The sequence below is a fragment of the Somniosus microcephalus genome, chromosome 2 (genome assembly GCF_052327205.1).
Source record: "Somniosus microcephalus isolate GS21.2 chromosome 2, FLI_Smic_1.0, whole genome shotgun sequence".
NCBI classification, from domain to species: Eukaryota; Metazoa; Chordata; class Chondrichthyes; order Squaliformes; family Somniosidae; genus Somniosus; species Somniosus microcephalus.
Genome location: NC_140988.1, coordinates 285,161,563 through 285,183,858, shown reverse-complemented (window position 1 = coordinate 285,183,858; position 22,296 = coordinate 285,161,563). Strand labels below are relative to the sequence as shown.

The window sequence follows — 22,296 nt, the reverse complement described above, 5'->3', positions numbered from 1 at the left end:
GGACTAGGGCATCAAAGGTGGTGGCGAGGGTGTGGTTGAGCAGATCGGTAGCTGCAGAAATGTTGTGAATGGAGGGCCAAAGTCTGGGCAGTTGGGATTTTGGAAATGCAGTTGTAAGAGAGTTGGGAGACAGGTTTTTTTTTCCCGGGGCGGACACAGAAGAAAGTAGGTTTGGGGGGGGGGGAAACGAGGGATGTGGGTGGAGAGTGATACGAGGGAGTGGTCAGAGATGGCCATATCTGTGATTGGCACGATGGGAATAGCAAGGTTGAGGGGGAGGCGAATATGGGTTGAGGAGTTTACATGGAGGGAGAGATCGGAGGGCAGTGAACTCATGAGAGAGAAAGAGAGAGAGCATGATGAATTGAGATGGAATTTGAAATCACCGAGGATGAGAAGTCACCCGGTGCAGAGGCTGTGGGAGATAAGCAGTGAAGATATCTCGGCAATAACATTTTTATGGTACCGAGGTGGGCGATAGAGAACAAGAATTTTAAATGAGAGGCGTGGAATAAGGTGAGATGCTCAAAAGAGGAGAAAGTGCCGGAGGAGTCGGGGGACAGACCAAGGTGTGATTTGGTGATGAGAGCCACACTGCCACCACGGTGGAAGGTGTAGCCAGGCAAGGTGGCTTATTTAAGGGTAAGGTGTCATCACCCCTCAACCAAGTTTCCGTCAGAGCCATGATGTCGATGCAATCAGCCACGATAAGCTCATGGATGGCAAGGGCCTTGTTCGCAAGCGAACCGACATTCTGGAGGGAGATGCAGAGAGGGCCGACAATGATTGACCCACTCCCAGCGACCACAGGGTCAGCACTGGGAGGGGTGAGTTGGACGTGGAGATTGGCAAGATTAGACCCCAGTGGGTGCGCTGGGCAAGAAGGTTGGCGAGAGTAGGATGGGACAGTTGGGATTCAAAACAATTATAATTAATGTTAATAGGTGTTTTGTTTATGGGATGTGGTAAAAGAAAGATTTGCATTTATATAGCACCTTTCACAACTTCAGGACGTCTCAAAGCACTTTACAGCGCCGACACTGACAGTACAATATTTATTGTCCCTAGTTGCCCTGAGGGCATCGAGAGCCACCCATGTAATGTGGAACTGGAATCGTGTCTAGGCCAGTGTCGGTAGGGGTAATGGATTCCTTCCATGAAGAACGTTAGTGAACCAGTTGGGTTTTTACAACAACCTGGCAACTTTCATGGTCATTTTTCTTCCTGGTGCTCACCCCCAAATGACCAGATTGAATTCAATTTCACAGTTTAACTCAGTAGGAATTTGGACTCTCAACCTCTCGGTTACTCGTCTCATACCATAACCAGTAGGCTACATTTAGAATAAGTAGAATTTTATGAACAGTTTAAGACTTGGGTTTGGATCATAACATTTGAAATACAATATACAAATAATAGATTTTATCTGTTCCAAATACCCACTAACAAATGATTGTAAACACTGGCCACAGGTAGCACAACTCTCCCTCCTATTCAAGAAAGGAGGGATGGAGAAAAAAAAACAGGGAACTATACAGGCCAGTTAGCCTGACATCAGTCGTCGGGAAAATGCTGGAATCCATTGTTAAGGAAGTGGTATCAAGTCACTTAGAAAATCATAACATGATTAGGCAGAGTCAACATGGTTTTATGAAAGGGAAATCATGTTTGACAAATTTATTAGAGTTTTTTGAGGATGTGGGGTAGATAAAGGGGAACCAGTGGATGTAGTATATTTGGATTTCCAAAAGGCATTCAATTAGGTGCCACATAAAAGATTATTACACAAGATTAGGGATCATGGGGTTGGAGGTAATATAGTAGCATGGATAGAGGATTGGTTAACGGACAGAAAACAGAGAGTAAAGATAAATGGATCTTTTTCAAGTTGGCAGGCTGTAGCTAGTGGGATGCCGCAAGGATCAGTGTTGGGGCCTCAGCTATTTACAATCTATATTAATGACATAAAAACATAAGAAACAGGAGCAGGAGTAGGCCAGTCGGTCCCTCGAGCCTGTTCCACCATTCAATAAGATCATGGCTGATCCAATCTTGTCCTCAACACCACTTTCCCGCTCTCTCCCCATACCCCTCGACTCCCTTGTAGTTCAAATGTCTGTCAATTTCTGCCTTGAATATATTCAATGACTCCACCTCCACAGCTCTCTGGGGTAGAGAATTCCAAAGATTCACGACCCTCTGAGAAGAAATTCCTCATCTCCATCTTAAATGGGTGACCTCTTATTCTGAAACTATGCCCCCTAGTTCTAGATACCCCCACTCGGGGAAACATCCTCTCGGCATCCACCCTGCCAATCCCCCTCAGAATCTTGTATGTTTCAATAAGATCACACCTCATTCTTCTAAACTCCAATGGAGTATAGGCCCAGCCTGCTCAACCTTTTGTCATACGTCAACCCCTTCATCCCAGGAATCAACCTAGTGAACCTTCTCTGCACTGCCTCCAATGCAAGTATATCCTTCCTTAAATATGGAGACCACAACTGTATGCAGTACTCCAGGTGCGGTCTTACCAGCACCCTGTAAAGTTGCATCAAAACTTCCCTACTTTTATACTCTATCGCCCTTGCAATAAAGGCCAACATTCCATTAGCCTTCCCAATTACTTGCTGTACCTGCATGCTAAGTTTTTGTGTTTCATGAACTAGGACACCCCCCCCCCCCCCACCAATCCCTTTGTACCGCAGCATTTTGTAGTCTCACTTCATTTAAATAATAATTTGCTTTTTCATTCTTCCTTCCAAACCTAGATGAAGGGACTGAGTGTAATGTATCCAAGTTTGCTGATGATACAAAGCTAGGTGGGACAGTAAGTTGTGAGGAGAACACAAAGTCTGCAAAGGGATATCGATAGACTGAGTGAGTGGGCAGAAAGGTGGCAGATGGAGTATAATGTAGAGAAATGTGAGGCTATTCACTTTGGTAGGAAGAATAGAAAAAACAGAATATTTGTTAAATGGTGAGAAACTTTCAAATGTTGGTGTTCAGAGAGATTTGGGTGTCCTCATGAAAGAAACACAGAAAGCTAGCATGCAGGTACAGCAAGCAAGAAGGAAGGCAAATGGCATGTTTGCCTTTATTGCAAGGGGGTTGGAGTATAAGAGTAAGGAAGTCTTGCTACAATTGTACAGGGCCTTGGTGAGATCACACCTAGAGTACTGTGCACAGTTCTGGTCTCCTTATCTAAAGGAAGGATATACTTGCCTTGGTGGCTGTGCAACAAAGGTTCACTAGATTGATTCCTGGGATGAGAGGCTGTCCTATGAGGAGAGATTGTGTAGAATGGGCCTATACTCTCTGTAGTTTAGAAGAATGAGAGGTGATCTCATTGAAACATACAAGATTCTGAAGGGGATTGACAAGGTAGATGCTAAGAGGTTATTTCCCCTGGCTGGAGTGTCCAGAACTAGGGGGCATAGTCTCAGGATAAGGGGTAGGCCATTTAAGACTGAGATGAGGAGGAATTTCTTCACTCAGAGGGTTGTGAATCTTTGAAATTCTCTGCCCCAGAGGGCTGTGAATGCTGAGTCTTTGAGTATATTCAAGGCTGAGATAGATAGATTTTTGGACTGCAGGGGAATCAAGGGATATGGAGATCGGGCGGGAAAGTGGAGTTGAGGTCGATGATCAGCCATGATCTTATTGAATGGCGGAGCAGGCTCAAGGGGCCGTATGGCCTACTCCTGCTCTTACTTCTTATGTTCTTACAACAGTGCTCGAGCATGAGGCATCTAACAAACTCCAACATGTAATTATCTTTCTCCAGATGACATATTAAGAGATTGGCAAGCTCATTCTTCGAAGAACATTCAAGTGAGAATGTGACGATTGAGGTTCATATTTGGATCGCCTTGTTACATGCCTCAATGTTAGTTATTTTGTTAGTGACTGAAGTGTGGCACTCCATGGTCGAAAGCCTAGCTACTTATGTGAGGTACACAAGAGGGACCAGTGCTGGGAGAAATGCATGAGTCAACAAAACTTACATTTATATTGTGCCTTTTAAACAAAGGAAAATGTCCCATGGTGCTTCACAGAGGTGTAAAGGAAAAAAATGGAAGCCTAGTCAAAAATAAAAGGTATTAGGAGGGGTGACCAAAAGCTTGTTCAAAGAGGTGGGTTTTAAGGATGGCTTTGCAGGACAGGGAGTTAGAGAGATTTAGGGAATCAAGTCGGTATCTCCAGGGGACGATGAGTGAAAATTGGGCAAATTTAAGAGCAATATAAAATGCTCATAGAACTTCACAGCAGGAAGCCATTCACCCAATGTTTGTTCCAGCTCTTTAAAGAGCTAACTAGTTAATTCCATACTATTTACATTTTTACTATTTCAAATATTTATCCACTTGCCTACTAAAAATGAGATTATGGATTCTGCTTCAACTACTATTTATGTTAGGGCATGCCATGTTCCAACAAGCATTTGCATTTAAAAAAATCTCTTAACCTCCCCTCCTATTGGTGGTGATAAATTTATGCTTTCTAGATAACAACTTACTGACCGGTGAAAATATTTTCCAAGTTCCACTCGTCTCTCCCTACAGCTAAAGTCTCTTATCCCTGGTTTCCTATTAATGGAATCTCTTCTGCACCCTCTCCATGGATTTCACATCTTTACCAAAGTAAGGCTTCTTGAGCATCTTGCACTGTGATGCACTTAAGGGCTGTGACCCCTCTTTGGAACAGGTGGAATTTTTGATGCTTGAGTACATGTACACAATACAAGAGATATAAAATACACATACAGGTTCTCAGTTTTGAAGGAATTCTGTCAAATATAAAATTTAATTTGACAGTGAAGGAAGTTATAATGGACTAATAAAATGTTATTTATAAACACTGAAAAGTGTTATTACTTACTCAACAAATGTGTTTAATGACACATCTGTTGGACCAACTACATACCAGTGTTATTGGACTGTGATGAAAGGTTCCTTGCTGTCCCATGTATCTCAAGGAAAGAAAATCCCTCCAAGAATAGCAGTAGGAAAGCCAGCGACATTCTCTCATTATGCAGCATAATAAGTAACAATGTCAAAAGAGCAAGGACGGTGAGAAGTGCAGCAGAATACACAGTTCCCAAGCCATAAGCAGCCACCGTCCGAGGCTCAGTGGGGTTGCCATTAAAATGTATTTTCATTGATTGCTGCATTTTACGGTATATCAGTGGGATTACATGTAGAGAGTCAACTTCCATTCCAGGAGAGCCTTTGTAGGAAGGGGCATGAGTTTCATCAGACTGCCCGCTGTCTTTTACAAACACAGTGATCGGATTCCATAGGACGATAAGGAAGCCTGTTATTATCAGCCCAAAAACAATGCCTGGGACCACCACTGCAATCTTCTTTGTCAGATCCTGAAGTTTAATGGAGTTTTCTTCTGGAACAGCACTTGCAGCCCAATAGCAGCATAAGCAAAATACAATAAATGGGAAACCCAAACGTACAAAAAACACAACCAAGTGTGAGCTGTTGAGGTTCCCATAATGAAGGAACCATTTTCGTATGAGGTAGACCAAAACTGCAAGTGATGATACTGACAGGATATAATGGAAGTTCCTTTCCTGACTATTATTTAACCTCGACAAAGGTTTCAGGAAAGAGGAGGGCTCACAGTTTGCAAGTTCTTCTCGACAGTTATAAAAGTTGTTGGAGAAAAGAACACACAGCAGGAAGGCCACCAGGAACCCAATTAAGTAAAAAGATTCTCGTTTGTATGAAATGGAACCAGGATTCTTTTGCATCTCTGGCATAAACGGTGTATTTAAACTAGAACTAGTAAGTTTTCCATCCCATTTTAGTTTTAGGACAGTAAAAGTCACAATAGATTTCAAAAGGAATGATACTACTTGCCCTTCAGTTACTACAAAGCTATTGGAAAACATAGCTACACACCGTAATAGAGGAATTCCCAAAGGTACAAAGAACTTCAACCAACTTTTCCACTTCTGCTGACTACCAGCATTGGAGCTTTGGGTCAGTTTATTTGCAACACGATCGTTACTGTTTTTAGATCTCCAGAAGTTCCAATGGAAGCCCACGTGTGACCCAACAGCTATCCAGCAACATATTATCAGAGGCTCCACCATAATGCCAGAGATCAGCATCCAGATATTAACTGTTAATCCCGCAGTCAGACCCCAGATAACTGGATACAAAAGAAGTCTTTTGTACAAAGATTCAAATGTTGATGCAGTTTCAGATACCAAAAAACAATGTGCACAGGTTGCTGCTAGAAGTATAATACCACACAGCATGTGTGCAGGGTTGAATCGTGCCCATGATTCTTGACACATTTCCTTGGTCTCTCTCAAGTAACGCTGCAGCGTGATTAACAGCTTTTGAAACCTTATGTGATGATCTTTGTCAGAAATCTGCAAGTTTGTAACCAGGTCATTATATTCAGCCATTGCAGTGGAAAACAATTCCTTCAGGTATTTCAGCTTTTTCATGGGGAGATCCTTGGCAGCATAAGAGTAGGATTCCAAAAATCGATTCACCTACAAAACAAAATAAGATGGTGTAAAAACCACAGTAACAAATATGATCATGCAGCATTTTGAGCTATTTAAAAAAAATCTCCTGAATTTTTCCAGTACTTTAGCAGCAATTAGATGCCATGAATTGTTTGATTTAACTTTTACAAACTGCCTAAAAAACACAAAAAAAGGAGGCACTAAATTATAGGTCACCGTTTGATTTAAAAACAGAAATTTAATTCCCAAAGAACTATTCTGACATTACCACACTTATGCTGTACAGCTCTTTGTTGAATGGCCAAGTAATAATGGGCCATCCCATCAGTTAGCTATAGGTTTGGCAGTTAGACATTGCAATTAGCCTCACTACCTCTGGGGCTTGGGAAAGAGAAAAAGTGTGTCATGATTTCCATTCCAGTGACCAGTTTAGAGCGCTGCAAAGTATGCTATTGGATATCAGAGGAGGATAAAATCCAGGCATGCACAAGATGCCTACTTTGGCAAAGTTTCAGAAGATTGCCAACAGCCCTGGAACCATAGCCCATGTGAGGAAATTAGTGGTGGGGGGGGGGGGAAGAAAAAAAAAGTTAGATTCAAGCCCACAACTTGCCGTGATTTAGAATCTCTGCTGGATTACATAGGAATAGGAGTAGGCCATTTAGCCCCTCGAGCTTGTTCGGCCATTCAATGAAATCATGGCTGATCTGCGACCCAACTCCATATACCCGCCATTGCCCCAATCCCTTAATACCATTGGTTAACAGAAAGCTATCAATCTCAGATTTAAAATTAATAATTGATCTAGCATCAATTGCTGTTTACGGAAGAGAGTTCCAAACTTCTACCACCCTTTGGTGTATAGAAGTGTTTCCTAATTTCACTCCTGAAAGGTCTGGGTCTAATTTTTAGACTGTACCCCTAGTCCTAGACTCCCCAATCAACAAAAAATAGTTTCCCTTTATCTACCCTATCTGTTCCCCTTAATATCTCAAAAACTTCAATCAAATCACCTCTTAACCTTCTAAATTATAGAGAATACAACCCTAATTTGTGTAATCCCTTCTCGTAATTTAACCCTTGGAGTCCATGTATCATTCTGGTAAACCTACGTTGCACTCCCTCCAAGGCCAATATATCCTTCCTATGGTGTGGTGCCCAGAACTGCTCACAGTACTCCAGGTGTGGTCTAACCAGGGTTTGTACAGCTGTAGCATAACATCAACCCCTTTATATTCTAGTCCTCTAGATATAAAGGCCAGCATTCCATCCGCCTTTCTGTATCTGTTCATGACATTTTAATGATCTATGTACCTGGACCCCCAAGTCTCTTTGGACATCCACTGTTTTTAGCTTTTCACCATTTAGAAAGTACCTTGTTCTATCCTTTTTAGGTCCAAAGTGGAGGACCTCACATTTGCATACATTGAATTCCATTTGCCACAGTTTTGCCCATTCACTTAATATGTCGATAGCCTTTTGTAATTTTATGCTTTCACCTACACTGCTGCCTATCTTTGTGTCATCGGCAAATTTGGATACATGACTTTCTAGGCCATCATCTAGTCGTTAATAAATACTGTGAATAGTTGAGGCCCCAACAAACATCCCTGCGGGGCACCATTAGTCACATCCTGCCAGTTTGAGTACCTACCCATTATCCCTACTGCCTGTCTCTTGTCGCTCAGTCAATTTCCTAACCAGGTCAATAATTTGCCCTCAATTCCATGGGCTTCTACCTTAATTAATGTGGGACTTTATCAAATGCCTTCTGGAAGTCCATATAAATAACATCCATAGACATTCCCCTGTCCACTACTTAAGTCACCTCCTCAAAAAGTTCAATCAGGTTTGTCAGGAATGACCTACCTTTCACAAATCCATGCTGGCTCTCTCTGATCAACTGAAAATGCGAGGTGTTCAGTCACCCTATCCTTAATTATAGACTCTAGCAATTTCCCAACAGATGTTAGGCTAACTGGGCTGTAATTCCCTGGTTTCCCTCTCTCACCATTCTTAAATAACAGTGACATGCGCAACAATCTACACGTGCAATTTTCCAATTACCAGATTAAACACTTCACTTTGAAGGATTACTTCATCTTGGGGAAGGGGGAAATTGCCCTGCTTCACCCTGACCAAAGAATTATAATAGTAGTCCTCAGCCCATGAGTTCCAATCTTCCCACTAAGCATCCTATACAACAATATACAGAACCCTGTGGAAAGGACTGGAATACAATACACACATTACACATAGAATTTGTACAAAATTATACATATAATTTTACACGCAGCAACATGTTACTAGCTAACGCAGAAACTTCAATTTCCCAGAATGAGAACATTTTCAGTACTACAATTGATGACTTCACCCTTTTTATCTGAAAAGTTTGTTTGATCCAATCAGCTACAGGGACAATCAGTTTCCAATATGGATCTATCTTTCACATCAGTTAGAAATCAAGTGCCTCTCACAGTTGGCACACAAGGCTCACATTACCACACCAGCCTATTTATAAAACATATTTATCCCTTCTAATCTCCGTGTTTTGTACTTTACTGGTAAACATGATAAACTAGGAGACCCAACCCCAACTAATATTATCTATGCAGTCACTAGAAGGTGCACAAAAGCAGTTATGATAACTGCCTCTATAACCTTCCTTCTTCTCCATTCAGAAGAACTTGGGCTACTCTATTCTTGCATCTATGCAACACCAAGGATTCACCATGGTCGGTGCAAAATTATAACATGCCACATTTCATGGTTGAACATTTTTCTGAAATTTGAAATTGTTTCCCCATTTAGTCAAATTTCCAAACTAACAAAAATGTTACCAGAAAATTGGCTAGTTGCTGCAGAAAACAATTATCTGGACAGGAGAAATGTGAAAGATTTTGTACACATTTTAATGAGGCATCTAAGTCACACTTGCCTCTTAACAGTTGATTCCAGATTGATACGATAAGGTCTAGAATTGAGCTGGATGGAATTTGGGGCAGAGGTGAAAACATGAGAAAATAAAACATAATAAATGTGATAAAAAGTGACACCCTGCAAATCTGACAGTACTGTACCTGTATGGCATTGATGTGAAGTGCTTTTGCCTGTTCAAGATACAGATTATCATCCAGCTTTGGTTCAGAGGTAAACATGTCCACCATCACCATGCCAATATTACTGTATGGAATAGGAACCCCAAGTAGAAGAGCCAGGGTTGGTACAAGATCTATCTGAGACACAACTTCTGGGTCCTAATTGCACAGAGATGTTGTGGATGAACAGAAATAAAGAAAATTAATGGAATAACTAAATGAACATCTCCCCAATGTGTACATATTATAGGAATAAAAAATAGCCCGCCTTTATTTCGGAACTATTTAAATGAAGGTGCATATTAGAAACTTTCTATACTATTATACTATTGTGAATTGCATCTCACTGACACCCGTCAGTTTTTTTCCTCAAAATAAAATGCTTACTTTTTTGTTAATAGGTGATAAATGCAAGCTCTTTCTTTTCTTTCATTACATTAGACTGTTCCACTACAGAGCGAGAACATAAACCACAAACTCTTAACGGAAGAAACAAATTATATTATACCAACTTTTAAAATAGTTATTTGGGAAACTAATAATCAATGCCAAAAGTTTAGCAGTCTCTACAATTTACCAATAAATCATTACACAAAAATATTACTGTTAAGCTTGCATTCGGTTGAACTCATGCAGCTTGCTAACTGCAAGTTTCATTTGCATGGAAAGCTACAAACAGTGCAAGAGATTTGGCTGAATACAGGTGTGTCATAATGTATCAGCATACAAAGACCGCATTGGTTGGTAAATTCTGCAAATAGAGCATATATATTATATATAAAACTACAAAAAAGTAGATCTCCTGTAATGTTGCACACAGGAAGTCATATGTTATTTAATAAGGACAGGAGGATTATGTGGTACAATGGAGAATATGTTGCTGTGCTGCTATATAGATATTGTAATAAAATGAATGCAAGTAATTGGAAATAAAAATAAAAATTGTGCATTAAGATTTTATACAATTGTAAAGGTTTAGGAAAACAGGAAATGTTAAAATAAATTGTGAAAATGCATTTATATAAAATATTTTCAGTTTGTTTATATAATGCACTTGAACATAATTTGTATGTTTTAGACTATACATCAAAGCATTCAGAAAATTGTGTGCGTCAGTTCTCAACTGATTCAAATCTAAATGTGAAGTTGGATATGCGATGATTGCGGGGATAGGTTGTGAAGTATGAAATATTCGGGCAGGAAAGAGTGCGCCTGTGCAGGGTTAGCATTAGTGATGGAGAAAGAGAATGTGGTGGTGAGTGGGTGAATAAAGGCTCAGTGGCAGGAAACATTTAAAAGTTTGAGAAGGAAAGTTCGGAGTTTCAGAAAATCTGGTGGTGGCAAGTGCTGAATACAGGGGAGGATAGTAGGATGAGGTTTGAGCAGGAAAGAAGGGGATGGTGTAATTATAATGGAGAATGGTGAGGTTAAGGTAGGGATTTAAGTTAAATATATTTATATAACCACTGAGGAGGGAAGTCTTGGGACGTTTCAGGGTGCACAGACTTTAAAAAATGAAGCAATCAGTTACAGGGCTAAAAAGTCTTAAAACACACTTGGGAGTAGGACTAAAAAGGAAACAGTAAAACTGCATTTAAATGCACAAGCATTGGGAGCGACACTGAAAAAGAACGCACAACTGGATGGGACTAAAAAAGAACAAACCGCTGTCGGTTAGGACTCACACTTGAGCTGGCTTAACATTCTGCTCTTCCAGCTTCAGCCTTTTCAATTTTGAAGTGAGCAGGTCAGGCAGAAATGAGACAGTAGCCCAGGAGGAGAGAGGTGTGGAGCTTGAACTGTCCATTTTTCAAAATGTTTTGAACAGGGCCAGGGGAAAATCTCAGAAGAGCCTGAAGTGGACAGGGCTGAGTCAGCAACAGACTCAAATTTGACCAAGTATTTTTAATGTAGGGAAAAGGGAGGGAGATTGTGGCACTGCTCACAGTGAGTCGGAGGAGTGTTTCTCTTACCTGTCTGTTGCATTTGTGCTGCTGCTTCTCTTTCCCTTTATCTCCTCTTTTTCCTGTCTCTGTCAAGGAACTTGGGAGTATGCAGGGTGCTGATGATGGAGAACTGAAAAGGGGGGAGGGGAGAAGGTGCAGGGGCAGGGGAAAAGGCAAATGGGTGAGGGGGAAAGGTAATGGGCCAAATGGGGCCATCAAGTAAGGGGCGGCAAGCCTTGATGGTGGAGCAACGATGAACGGCAGGAGGCGAGTGGAGAAAGCAACATGCAGGCTGGGGCCATTATATAGGAGGCAGCAGGTCCTGGCCCAACAGTGCAGCAGCTAGAGATGGAAACAGAGTCTATAGTTGCATTAAAAATTAGGTTTGCAACAATTCTGGGATCTCTGTGCAAAGAGAAAGAGTTACTGCTAAGAACCAGTGACTGAAGTTTGAGAACACAGGATCTCACAGTTATCATCTGGTATTCCCAGAGCTAGCTAGACACTGGCTTGTCAAGGTTGAGTGGAGGGGTATATAGGTGTCAGACCGCGGTAAGTGTACCAGAGTCTCTTAGGAAAAAGGCACCTTTATCTCAATTGTTATTTAAGACCAAAGAAAATGATCAGATCTGGTTTCTATCAAGTAATTAAAATTTGCTATCTTTATATGTCTCTGTCTAAGGTACGACACCAAAAAGAGAAATCTTTCCAATAAAATGAATCACCCAATTGATTAGCTACTTGAATTGGTGGGAAAAGGAGTTTGTACCTTGTGGGATTAAATGTATAAAAGATGGAGAGATGTGTAGAGATATTGATTGATTGCAGGAGTTCAGAGTGGCTTGGATAATTTTAGAGAAGGTTAAAGCAATGAATAGCTTGTGAAGCAGGACTTCATGCTGACGTGTTACATGAGACATTTCAAGCTTAAGAAGTCTAACCAAAGAGGGAAATCTGCATCACTGGTATGCAAGTTAAGATTGAGAACAGAGGCAAGGTTACCCAAGAACAGAAGAAGGAAGAAATTAAGTTATTACACAAAATTAGGGCTCATGAAATTGGGGGTAATATATTAGCATGGATTAAGGATTGGTTAACAGACAGAAAACAGACTAGGGATAAACGGGTCATTTTCAAGTTGGCAGGCTGTAACTAGTGGGATGTCCCAAGGATCAGTGCTTGGGCCTCAGCTATTTACAATCTATATTCAGGACTTGGATGAGGGGACGAAGTGTAATGTATCCAAGTTTGCTGATGATACAAAGCTAGGTGGGAAAGTAAGTTGTGAGGAAGACGCAAAGAGGCTGCAAAGGGGTACAGACAGGTTAAGTGAGTGGGCAAGAACATGGCAGATGGAATAGAATATGGAGAAGTGTGACTTTGGTAGGAAAAAAATAGAAAAGCAGGATATATAGATATTTTTTTTTTTTAAGATTGGAAAATGTTGGTATTCAGAGGGACCTGGGTGTTCTTGTACACAAATCACAGAACGTTAACATGCAGCTACAGCAAGTAGTTAGGGAAGCAAATGGTATGTTCACCTTTATTACAAAAGGTTTGGAGTCGAACAGTAAAGAAGTCTTATTGCAATTACATAGGGCCTTGGTGAGACGACACCTGGAGTGCGGTGTATAGCTTTGGTCTCATTACCCAAGAAAGGATATTCTTGCTATAGAGGGAGTGCAACGAAGGTTCACTAGACTGATTCCTGGGATGGGGGGGATTGTCCTATAAGGAGAGATTGAGTAGACTAGGCCTATATTCTCCAGAGTTTAGAAGAATGAGAGGTGATCTCATTGAAACATATAAAATTCTTAAGGAGCTTGACAATGTAAATGCTGGGAGGATGTTTCCCCTGCCTGGGGAGACTAGAACTCGAGGTCACATAGAAGATAGGAGCAGGTCGGTCGGTCATTCGGCCCCTCGAGCCTGCTCCGCCATTTAACGAGATCATGGCTGACCATCCAAATTCAGTACCCTGTCCCTGCTTTCTCCCCATATCCCTTGATCCCTTTAGCCTTAAGAAATATATCTAACTACTTCTTGAATATATTTAATGAATTGGCCTCAACTGCCTTTTGTGGTAGAGAATTCCATAGGTTCACCACTCTCTGGGTGAAGAAATTCCTCCTCATCTCTATCATAAGTGGCGTATCCCTTATCTTTAGACTGTGATCCCTGGTTCTGGACTCCCCGACCATCGGGAATATCCTTCCTGCATCTAGTCTGTCTAGTCCTGTTAGAATTTTATAAGTTTCAATGAGATCCCCTCATTCTTCTAAACTCCAGTGAATATAAGCCCAATCGACCCAATCTCTCCTCATATGTCACTCCTGCCATCCCAGGTATCAGTCTGGTGAATCTTTGCTGCACTTCCTCCATGGCAAGAACATCCTTCCTCAGATAAGGTGACCAAAACTGCACACAATACTCAAAGTGTGGTCTCACCAAGGCCCTATACAACTGCAGCTCCTTGCTCCTGCACTCAAACCCTCTCGCTACGAAGGCCAACATACCATTTGCCTTCTTAACCGCCTGCTGCACCTGCATGCTTACCTTCAGCGACTGGTGCACAAGGACACCCAGGTCTCGTTGCACTTCCCCTTCTTCCAATCTATTGCCGTTCAGATAATAATCTGCCTTCCTGTTTTTGCCACCAAAGTGGATAACCTCACATTTATCCACATTATACTGCATCTGCCCAATCACCCAACCTGTCCAAATCATACTGGAGTTTCTCAGCATCCTCCTCACAGCACACACGCCCACCCAGCTTTGTGTCATCTGCAAACTTGGAGATATTACATCTAGTTCCCTCGTCTAGATCATTTATATTGTGAATAGCTGGGGTCCTACCACCGATCCCTGCAGTACCCCACTAGTCACTGCCTGCCACTCGGAAAAAGACCAGTTTATTCCAACTCTTTGCTTCCTGTCTGCCAACCAGTTCTCTATCCAAGTCAGTACCTTACCCCCAATCCCATGTGCTTTAACTTTACACGCTAATCTCTTATGCGGGACCTTATCGAAAGCCTTCTGAAAGTCCAAATACACCACATCCACTGGTTCTTCCTTATCTATTCTACCAGTTACATCCTCAAAAAATTCCAGTTGATTAGTCAAGCACGATTTACCATTTGTAAATCCATGTTGACTTTGTCCGATCCTGTCACTGTTTTCCAAGTGCTCTGCTATTACATCTTTTATAATGGACTCTAGCATTTTCCCCACTACCGATTTCAGGCTTACCGGTCTATAAATCCCTGTTTTCTCTCTACCACCTTTTTTAAATAGTGGGGTTACATTAGCTACCCTCCAAACCATGGGAACTGTGCCAGTCTATAGAATTTTGGATGATGACCGGCAATGCAGCTACTATTTCTAGGGCCACTTCCTTAAGTACCCCAGGATGTAGATTATCAGGCCCTGGGGATTTATCGGCCTTCAATCCTGTCAATTTCCTTAACACCATTTCCCTACAAATACTGATTTCATTCAGTTCCTCCCTCTCATTAGACCCTATGTTCCCTGACATCTCTGGGATGTATTTAATTGGTCAGCCATTTCTTTATTCCCCATTATAAATTCCCCAGGTTCTAACTGCAAGGGACCTACGCTTGACTTCACCAATCTTTTTCTCTTCACATATCTATAGAAGCTTTTACAGTCAGTTTTTATGTTCCCTGCAAGCTTACTCATATACTCTATTTTCCCCCTCTTAATTAATCCCTTTGTCGTCCTTTGCTGAATCCTAAACTGCTCCCAATCCTCAGGTTTGCTGCTTTTTCTGGCCAATTTATATGTCCTCTCCTTGGATCTTATGCTATCCCTAATTTCCCTTGTTAGCCACGGTTGCGCCACCTTTTTTGTTTTATTTTTATGCCAGACAGGGATGAACAAATTCTGTAGTTCATCCTTGCGATCTTTAAATGTTTGCCATTACCTATCCACCGTCAACCCTTTAAGTAACATTCCCCAATCCATACTAGCCAACTCGCGCCTCATACCATCGTAGTTTCCTTTATTTAAATTCAGGACCCTAATCTTTGAGTCAACTACTTCACTCTCCATCTTAATGAAGAATTCTATATTATGCTCACTCCTCCCCAAGGGGCCTCGCACAAGATTGCTAATCAATCCTTTCTCATTACATAATACCCAGTCTAAGATGGCCTGATCTCTAGTTTGTTCCTCGACATATTGGTCCAGGAAACCATCCCGTATATACGCTAGGAATTCCTCCTCCACAGTATTGTTACTAATTTGGTTAGCCCAAAGTCGCCCATGATAACTGCTGTGCCCTTATTGCACGTATCTCTAATTTCCTGTTTAATGCCATCCCCAACCTCAGCATTACTCTTTGGGGGTCTGTATACAACTCCCACTAACATTTTCTGCCCCTTGGTATTTCTCAGCTCTACCCATACAGATTCCACATCATCAGAGCTAATATCCTTCCTTACTATTGTGTTAATCTCTTTACCCAGCAATGCTACCCCACCTCCTTTTCCTTTTTGCCTGTACTTCCTGAATATTGAATAACCCTAGATGTTGAATTCCCAGCCTTGGTCACCCTGGAGCCATGTTTCCGTAATCCCAATTGTACCATATCCGTTTACATCTATTTACGCAGATGGTCTCAGAATAAAGGGTTGGCCATTTCGGACTGAGATGAGGAGAAATTTCTTCACTCAAAAGGGTTGTGAATCTATGGAATTCTCTATATAGAGGGCTGTGGATGCTCAATTGTTGAGTATATTCAAGACAGAAATCGATAGATTTTTGGATACTAAGGGAACCAAGGGATATGGGGATAGTGCGGGAAAGTAAGATTGAGGTAGAAGATCAGCCATAACCTTATTGAGTGACGGAGCAGGCTCAAAGAGCCAAATGGCCCACTCCTGCTCCTATTTCTTATGCTCTTACTATGATGTCAGAGAATCATTGCTCCAACATTCTAGACATGATGTGGAGTTGCCGGTGTTGGACTGGGGTGGACAAATGTAGGAAGTCACACAACACCAGGTTATAGTCCAACAGCTTTATTTGAAATCACAAGCTTTCGGAGCGCTGCTCCTTCGTCAGGTACACAAGTATCTTGCATACTTCCTACAACATTCTAGAGGAAGGCGAGACAGTCAGCTCTACGACACCAACTCTGAATTGGGGTTGTATAAAATCAAGGAAGGATTGTTAAGGTTACGAGTTTATAATCAAGCTGAACCAATTAAATTTTAAACATATCTGGTAGACTAGTTATTATTAACTTGTCAGTTATACAACCCGTCCAACCTTAAACTTGCCAACTGTCAATTTAGTAATAAGTACAGCCCAGCTGATGCCAAGTTACTGCAATACAGCTGAACTACCTTTATAAGCTTAGGTTTACTTATTTAATCAGTTAATTACAGCTACACAAGTATCTTGCATACTTCCAATGTTTAATATTAAAATGCTAATCTGCATTATCATAAATGTAAATAAAGAAATATGTTCGTTCAGGATTTCATTGTCTGACATCTTTAATGATTTAGCCAGAAGAGGGTAACTCATTATTGCCATGAGTCCAGATAGGAGGTTGATTTGCAGAACTATTAATGTAATTTGGACCAGTTAATGTAAGACAGTTCATACATGGTACATTTTAGACATCTAATAATCCCGCGATGTGGATGGTAATCCCTAGATGGTTCTTGGATGAGGAGTAAAGATGAAGAGGTTAAAGATTTGTTTGGTACCTTTAAGTAATATACCTTGTAAGGTTCATGAATTTACTAACCACACTGTCCTTACAAGCAAGAAGCCAAAACTGGACCAAAATACAAATTTTAAAAATGCAAAAGATGAACTTTAAAACCTAGAGTCAAACTGCCAAAATTTATAACAGGAGAAAAAACAAAATGGCTGAATGACTTGGCCACAGCACCACTGCAACAAGCAACTGTTAACACTGGAATTCCAATTGTAGATATTTACAAACAAATTCTCATTGTAAAATGCTATGTAAACATTTATATTGTCAATGTTGACATTGAAGAGTACTGAAAAAATTACAACACAATGAGCTTTGTGACAGGAAGTGCAACCATATGCAAAATGTTTAATATATTATATTTAAAAAATTATACAAGGACCTAACATTAAAAAGAAGAAAAATGAAAAGCTATAAACAAAAGTTTTACATCATTTCTATTTGAAACTGCAGGAAAAGTTATGGCATACTATATAATATGTAATATATATATTTAAATTACTACTGGATCAGGAATTACATATAAGTGGAGTGAATGGAAAACAACTGGGAGAATTTTGTTTTTGTTGGGGATAATCATACTCTATGAAGTATGGGTTCATCTGAAGTCACCTATATGTCATATCCAAGAAACTACAATGGGCTTTATCTGCATTCCTATTGCTCAGCATGCACATCCCTTGGCAATATAACAGCAAGATGAATAAAACATTCTTCAGAGCAGAACTTACTTCAGCAGGTTGTGCCACAAACATGGGAAGTGGGCTATAAATAAATAATGCTGCATTGACTTCCCCTTCACTGTCACCACCATGATCTCCCGTATCCGTCATTCCATGATCCCCCAGGACCACCAGCAAGGTATCATTCTGAAGTTGCCCAATCACTGACCTATCAAAGAAAACAGAAACATTTGTACAAGTAAAAAAAAGGCAATTCAACAACTAGATAGAGAACTGTAATTTTGTGCACTGACAAACACCGAAACAAAGAAAACAATTATATATCGGTTTTCATTTTTAAAGGTCCCTGATGCACTTGACTTTTATGTAAATCATGTGACTTTGATTTTAAACATATCGCACGATCTTGAAATCGTCAACCACTTGCACAAAACTAGAATGCTGTTATTTTGCATCCCAAAACAAAACCTGCCAGTTTACCATAGGTTATTTACTACAGCCCCTCACCAACACTGCAGGTAACCTGCTCCAACGCCTTTATAGTTATATAATAACTTTGCAGCTATCACAAAGTAGACAAGGTATGACATCTCATTTCTCACCCCTCCCCCACAATGCAGGAAAGTGACTCAGCTCTCCTTTGTGCCTCACTCATAGGCCGCGATTTTGCCGGCGCTCAGAGGGGGGGTTTGGAGGCAGGTCAGAGGTTAAAGTCATTTTGATTGACGGTGGGTTCCGCACCTGCTGTCAACCCGCCTCCACACAACCTTCACAAGTGCCGGGTCCCCGATTTGCGAATGGACCCGACACCTAGCAGCGGGAAACTGATTAAAGGCAATTAACTGCCTATTAACAGGTACTTGTTAGGAGCTTTCAGGCTCTTGTCAGATTTTCCAGCTTCTGGGTCAGGTTCGACGACGTCCAGACAACACGCCAGGTAAGTGTGGCGTGTTGAGAGTCTGGTCTGATGTTAGTGAAAAGATGACAACTGCAGAAGAGGTGTCAAGGATGTCATGTTGCACATGGTGAGTTTCAGAGCAAAGAAAAATGTTTGTTACTGCATTTTTAATACATATACAGATTTCTTTAGCTTACAAGTTTTTAAATCCAACTCATTGGGAGAACATCTCTCACCAGTGACAGATCGCTTCTGTCATCTCACCTGCAACTGCCATCTATTCCAGCAACATCGGAACCAATGAAACAATCAGACCTTGGTCCTCCGAATTCTTCCACAATCATCGCCGCCATCACCTGATGTTGCACCGGACACAGGGCATCAGCCCCTGATAAAATTGCTGGCCAGGAGGCCAGCGATGGCATCACCATGGCCAGACTTTCTTCACTTCATGCTGTAAACCCTAGCTGCCACATGATGCGCCAGGTTGACACCATCCCACACCAGCACTGTGAAGCATCCCTTTAATGTCCAAGCCATTCCATGCACACACATCACTATAGCGGGGCAGGGGGGAAAGTTATGACTGAACAATCACTGGAACTCAGCAAGACACTTCGCAATGTGCACTCAGATCTGTCTAATAAGGGGCACTTAAAAAAAAAAAAAAAAAAAAGATTTCACTGTATGACAACACATTACCAGAAACTTCACATGGACATTGGCTAAACCTCTCAAGTGCCTACTCTTGTGTGTTGTTAGTTGGTATGCTTGCAGTAGAATGAGGGTGAGTGCGAGGGGTGGCTAATGAGATGGGGAAGTGAAAGTAGATAAGAGTGTTTTGGGTGGAGGTACAAGGTAAGTTGGTGTCCTGGGGAGGTCTCTTCCACCCTTGGAAGGGAAGAGAACCTCCCTGTGTACTGTGACTCCCTCCATAAGCATATGGAGGGAGTCATTGGAGAGCCTGGGTGCAAGAGTTCACCTTTGTGCAGTGATTGTCAGTGTTTGCAGCACCTCAATGCTGTCAAACACTGAAAAATGAACTGTCAAAATAAAATTGTACATGGTCCCTTTAAGGAAACCGGCAGATGACGAGTCATCAAATGACATCATCAGACCTGCTTCCTGTTAATTGGCCGGTAAGCCCTCAGGGTGGGCTTAACAAGGCCAATCAAGGGAAAATCACGTCTGTAAAGCGGAGGCAACTGGGGGCAGGACTGCAACCCGGAAACCAGCTGACCTGCACCCAGAATCACAGAATCACAGAAACCCCACAGTGCAGATAGAGGCCATTTCGGCCCATCGAGCCTGCACCGACACATATCCCACCCGATCCCCGTAACCCCTACACCAACACATATCCCACCCTATCCCTGTAACCCCACGTATTTAATCCCCCTAACACTAAGGGTTAATTTATCATAACCAATCAACCTAACCCGCACATCTTTGGACTGTGGGAGGAAACCGGAGCACCCGGAGGAAACCCACGCAAACACGGGGAGAATGTGCAAACTCCACACAGACAGTCACCCGAGGCTGGATTCGAACCCGGGTCCCTATTGTCCTGTAGCTTCCCTCCTCACTATTTACCACTCCACCAATTTTCATGTCACCTGTGAACTTGCTGATCATACCTCCTACATTCATAACTAAATCATTAATGTGCACTACAAACAGCAAGGGACCCAGCAGCGATCCCTGCGGTACACCACTGGACACAGGCTTCCAGTCACAAAAACAACCTTCGACCATCACCCTCTGCCTCCTGCCACCAAGCCAATTTTGGATCCAATGTGCCAAATTGCCCTGGATCCCATGGGCTCTTACCTTCTTGACCAGTCTCCCATGCGAGACTGTGTCAAAAGCCTTACTGAAGTCCATGTAGACTACATCAACTGCACTACCCTCATCCACACACCTAGTCACCCCCTTGAAAAATTCAATCAAATTGGTTAGACATGATCTCCCCCTGACAAAGCCATGCTGACTATCCTTGATTATTCCTTGCCTCTCCAAGTGGAGACTAATTCTGTCCCTCAGAATTTTTTCCAATAATTTCCCTACCACTGATGTTAGGCTCACTGGCCTGTGATTCCCTGGTTTAATCCCTATTACCCTTCTTCAATAATGGTACTACATTAGCTATTCTCCACCCCTCTGGCACCTCCCCTGTGGCCAGAGAAGATCTGAAAATGTGTGTCTGAGCCCCTGCAATCTCCTCTCTTGCCTCACACAGCAGCCTGGGATACATCTCGTCTGGGCCTGGGGATTTATCCACTTTTAAGCCGCTAAAACCACTGGTACCTCCTCTCTCAATATTAATTTGTTCAAGTATATCACAATCCCCCCTGCCTGATTTCTATGCTTACATCGTCCTTCTCCATAGTGAGCACAGATGTAAAAATATTCATTTAAAACCTCACCTACATCTTCTGGCTCTAAACACAGATTGCCACTTTGGTCCCTAATGGGCTCTACTTTTTCCCTGGTTATCCTCTTGCCCTTAATATACTTATAAAACACCTTAGAATTTTCCTTTATTTTGCCCGCCAGTGTTTTATCATGCCCCCGCTTTGCTCTCCTAATTTCTTTAAGTACCCCCTACACTTTCTATACTCCTCTAGGGCTTCTACTGTTTTTAGTCCTTGGTATCTGCCAAAAGCCTCCCTTTTTTTCCTAATCCATTCTTGTATATCCTTTGACATCTAGGGTTCCCTGGGCTTGTTGGTCCCACCCTTGACCTTTAGGGGAACATGTTGGCGTTGTACTCTCTCTATTTCCTTTCTGAATGACTCCCACTGCTCTGATGTGGATTTTCCTACAAGTAGCTGATCCCAGTCCACTTTGGCCAGATCCTGCCTTATCATATTAAAATCGACCTACCCCCAATTTAGAACCTTTATTTCTGGTCCATCTTTGTCCTTTTCCATGACTACCTTAAATCTCACCGAATTATGGTCACTGTCACCAAAATGCTCTCCTACTGACACTTCTACCACTTGCCCGGCTACATTCCCTAGAATTAGGTCCAGTACCGCCCCCTCTCTTGTAGGACTTTCTACATGCTGGCTCAAAAAGCTCTCCTGGATGCACTTTAAGAATTCCGCACCCTCCAAGCCTTTCACACTCTGACTATCCCACTTAATGGGCCAGAAATTCCAGAACGGGGCTTGCAGCGCGTGCAAGCCCCGTATTTGCACTTACCCCGCGCTCCTGCCGATCAGCTTCTGGGACGCCTGAACTTGGAGAAATAGAAAGCACATTCCCGGGCAGCGTATGACGTCACGCCGCCCAGGAGTGCAGCCAGCGCGGACCCAGGAGCGTGCAGTGTAAGTGAGACACGCCCCTTGAGGTCTCAGTTTCACTGGACACGCCCCCAATGTTTGTCAAGCTGCTTTGCTTTTTTACATGCAAAGCAGC

At 42.1% G+C, this 22,296-nt stretch overlaps 1 protein-coding gene across 2 annotated transcripts in view; it reads right to left on the bottom strand.

The window, feature by feature from the left end:
* pigo (phosphatidylinositol glycan anchor biosynthesis, class O) overlaps positions 1 to 22,296 on the bottom strand; it is a 60,400-nt gene that overhangs the window by 24,392 nt on the left and 13,712 nt on the right. For both annotated transcript variants that reach the window (XM_085973041.1, XM_085973050.1), the window contains exons 4-6: positions 18,024 to 18,183; positions 9,577 to 9,753; positions 4,927 to 6,520 (exon numbers count right to left, since the gene is read on the bottom strand). In XM_085973041.1, the coding sequence (XP_085829167.1) occupies positions 4,927 to 6,520; positions 9,577 to 9,753; positions 18,024 to 18,183 (1,931 nt within the window). The remainder of the gene's footprint in view (positions 1 to 4,926; positions 6,521 to 9,576; positions 9,754 to 18,023; positions 18,184 to 22,296) is intronic.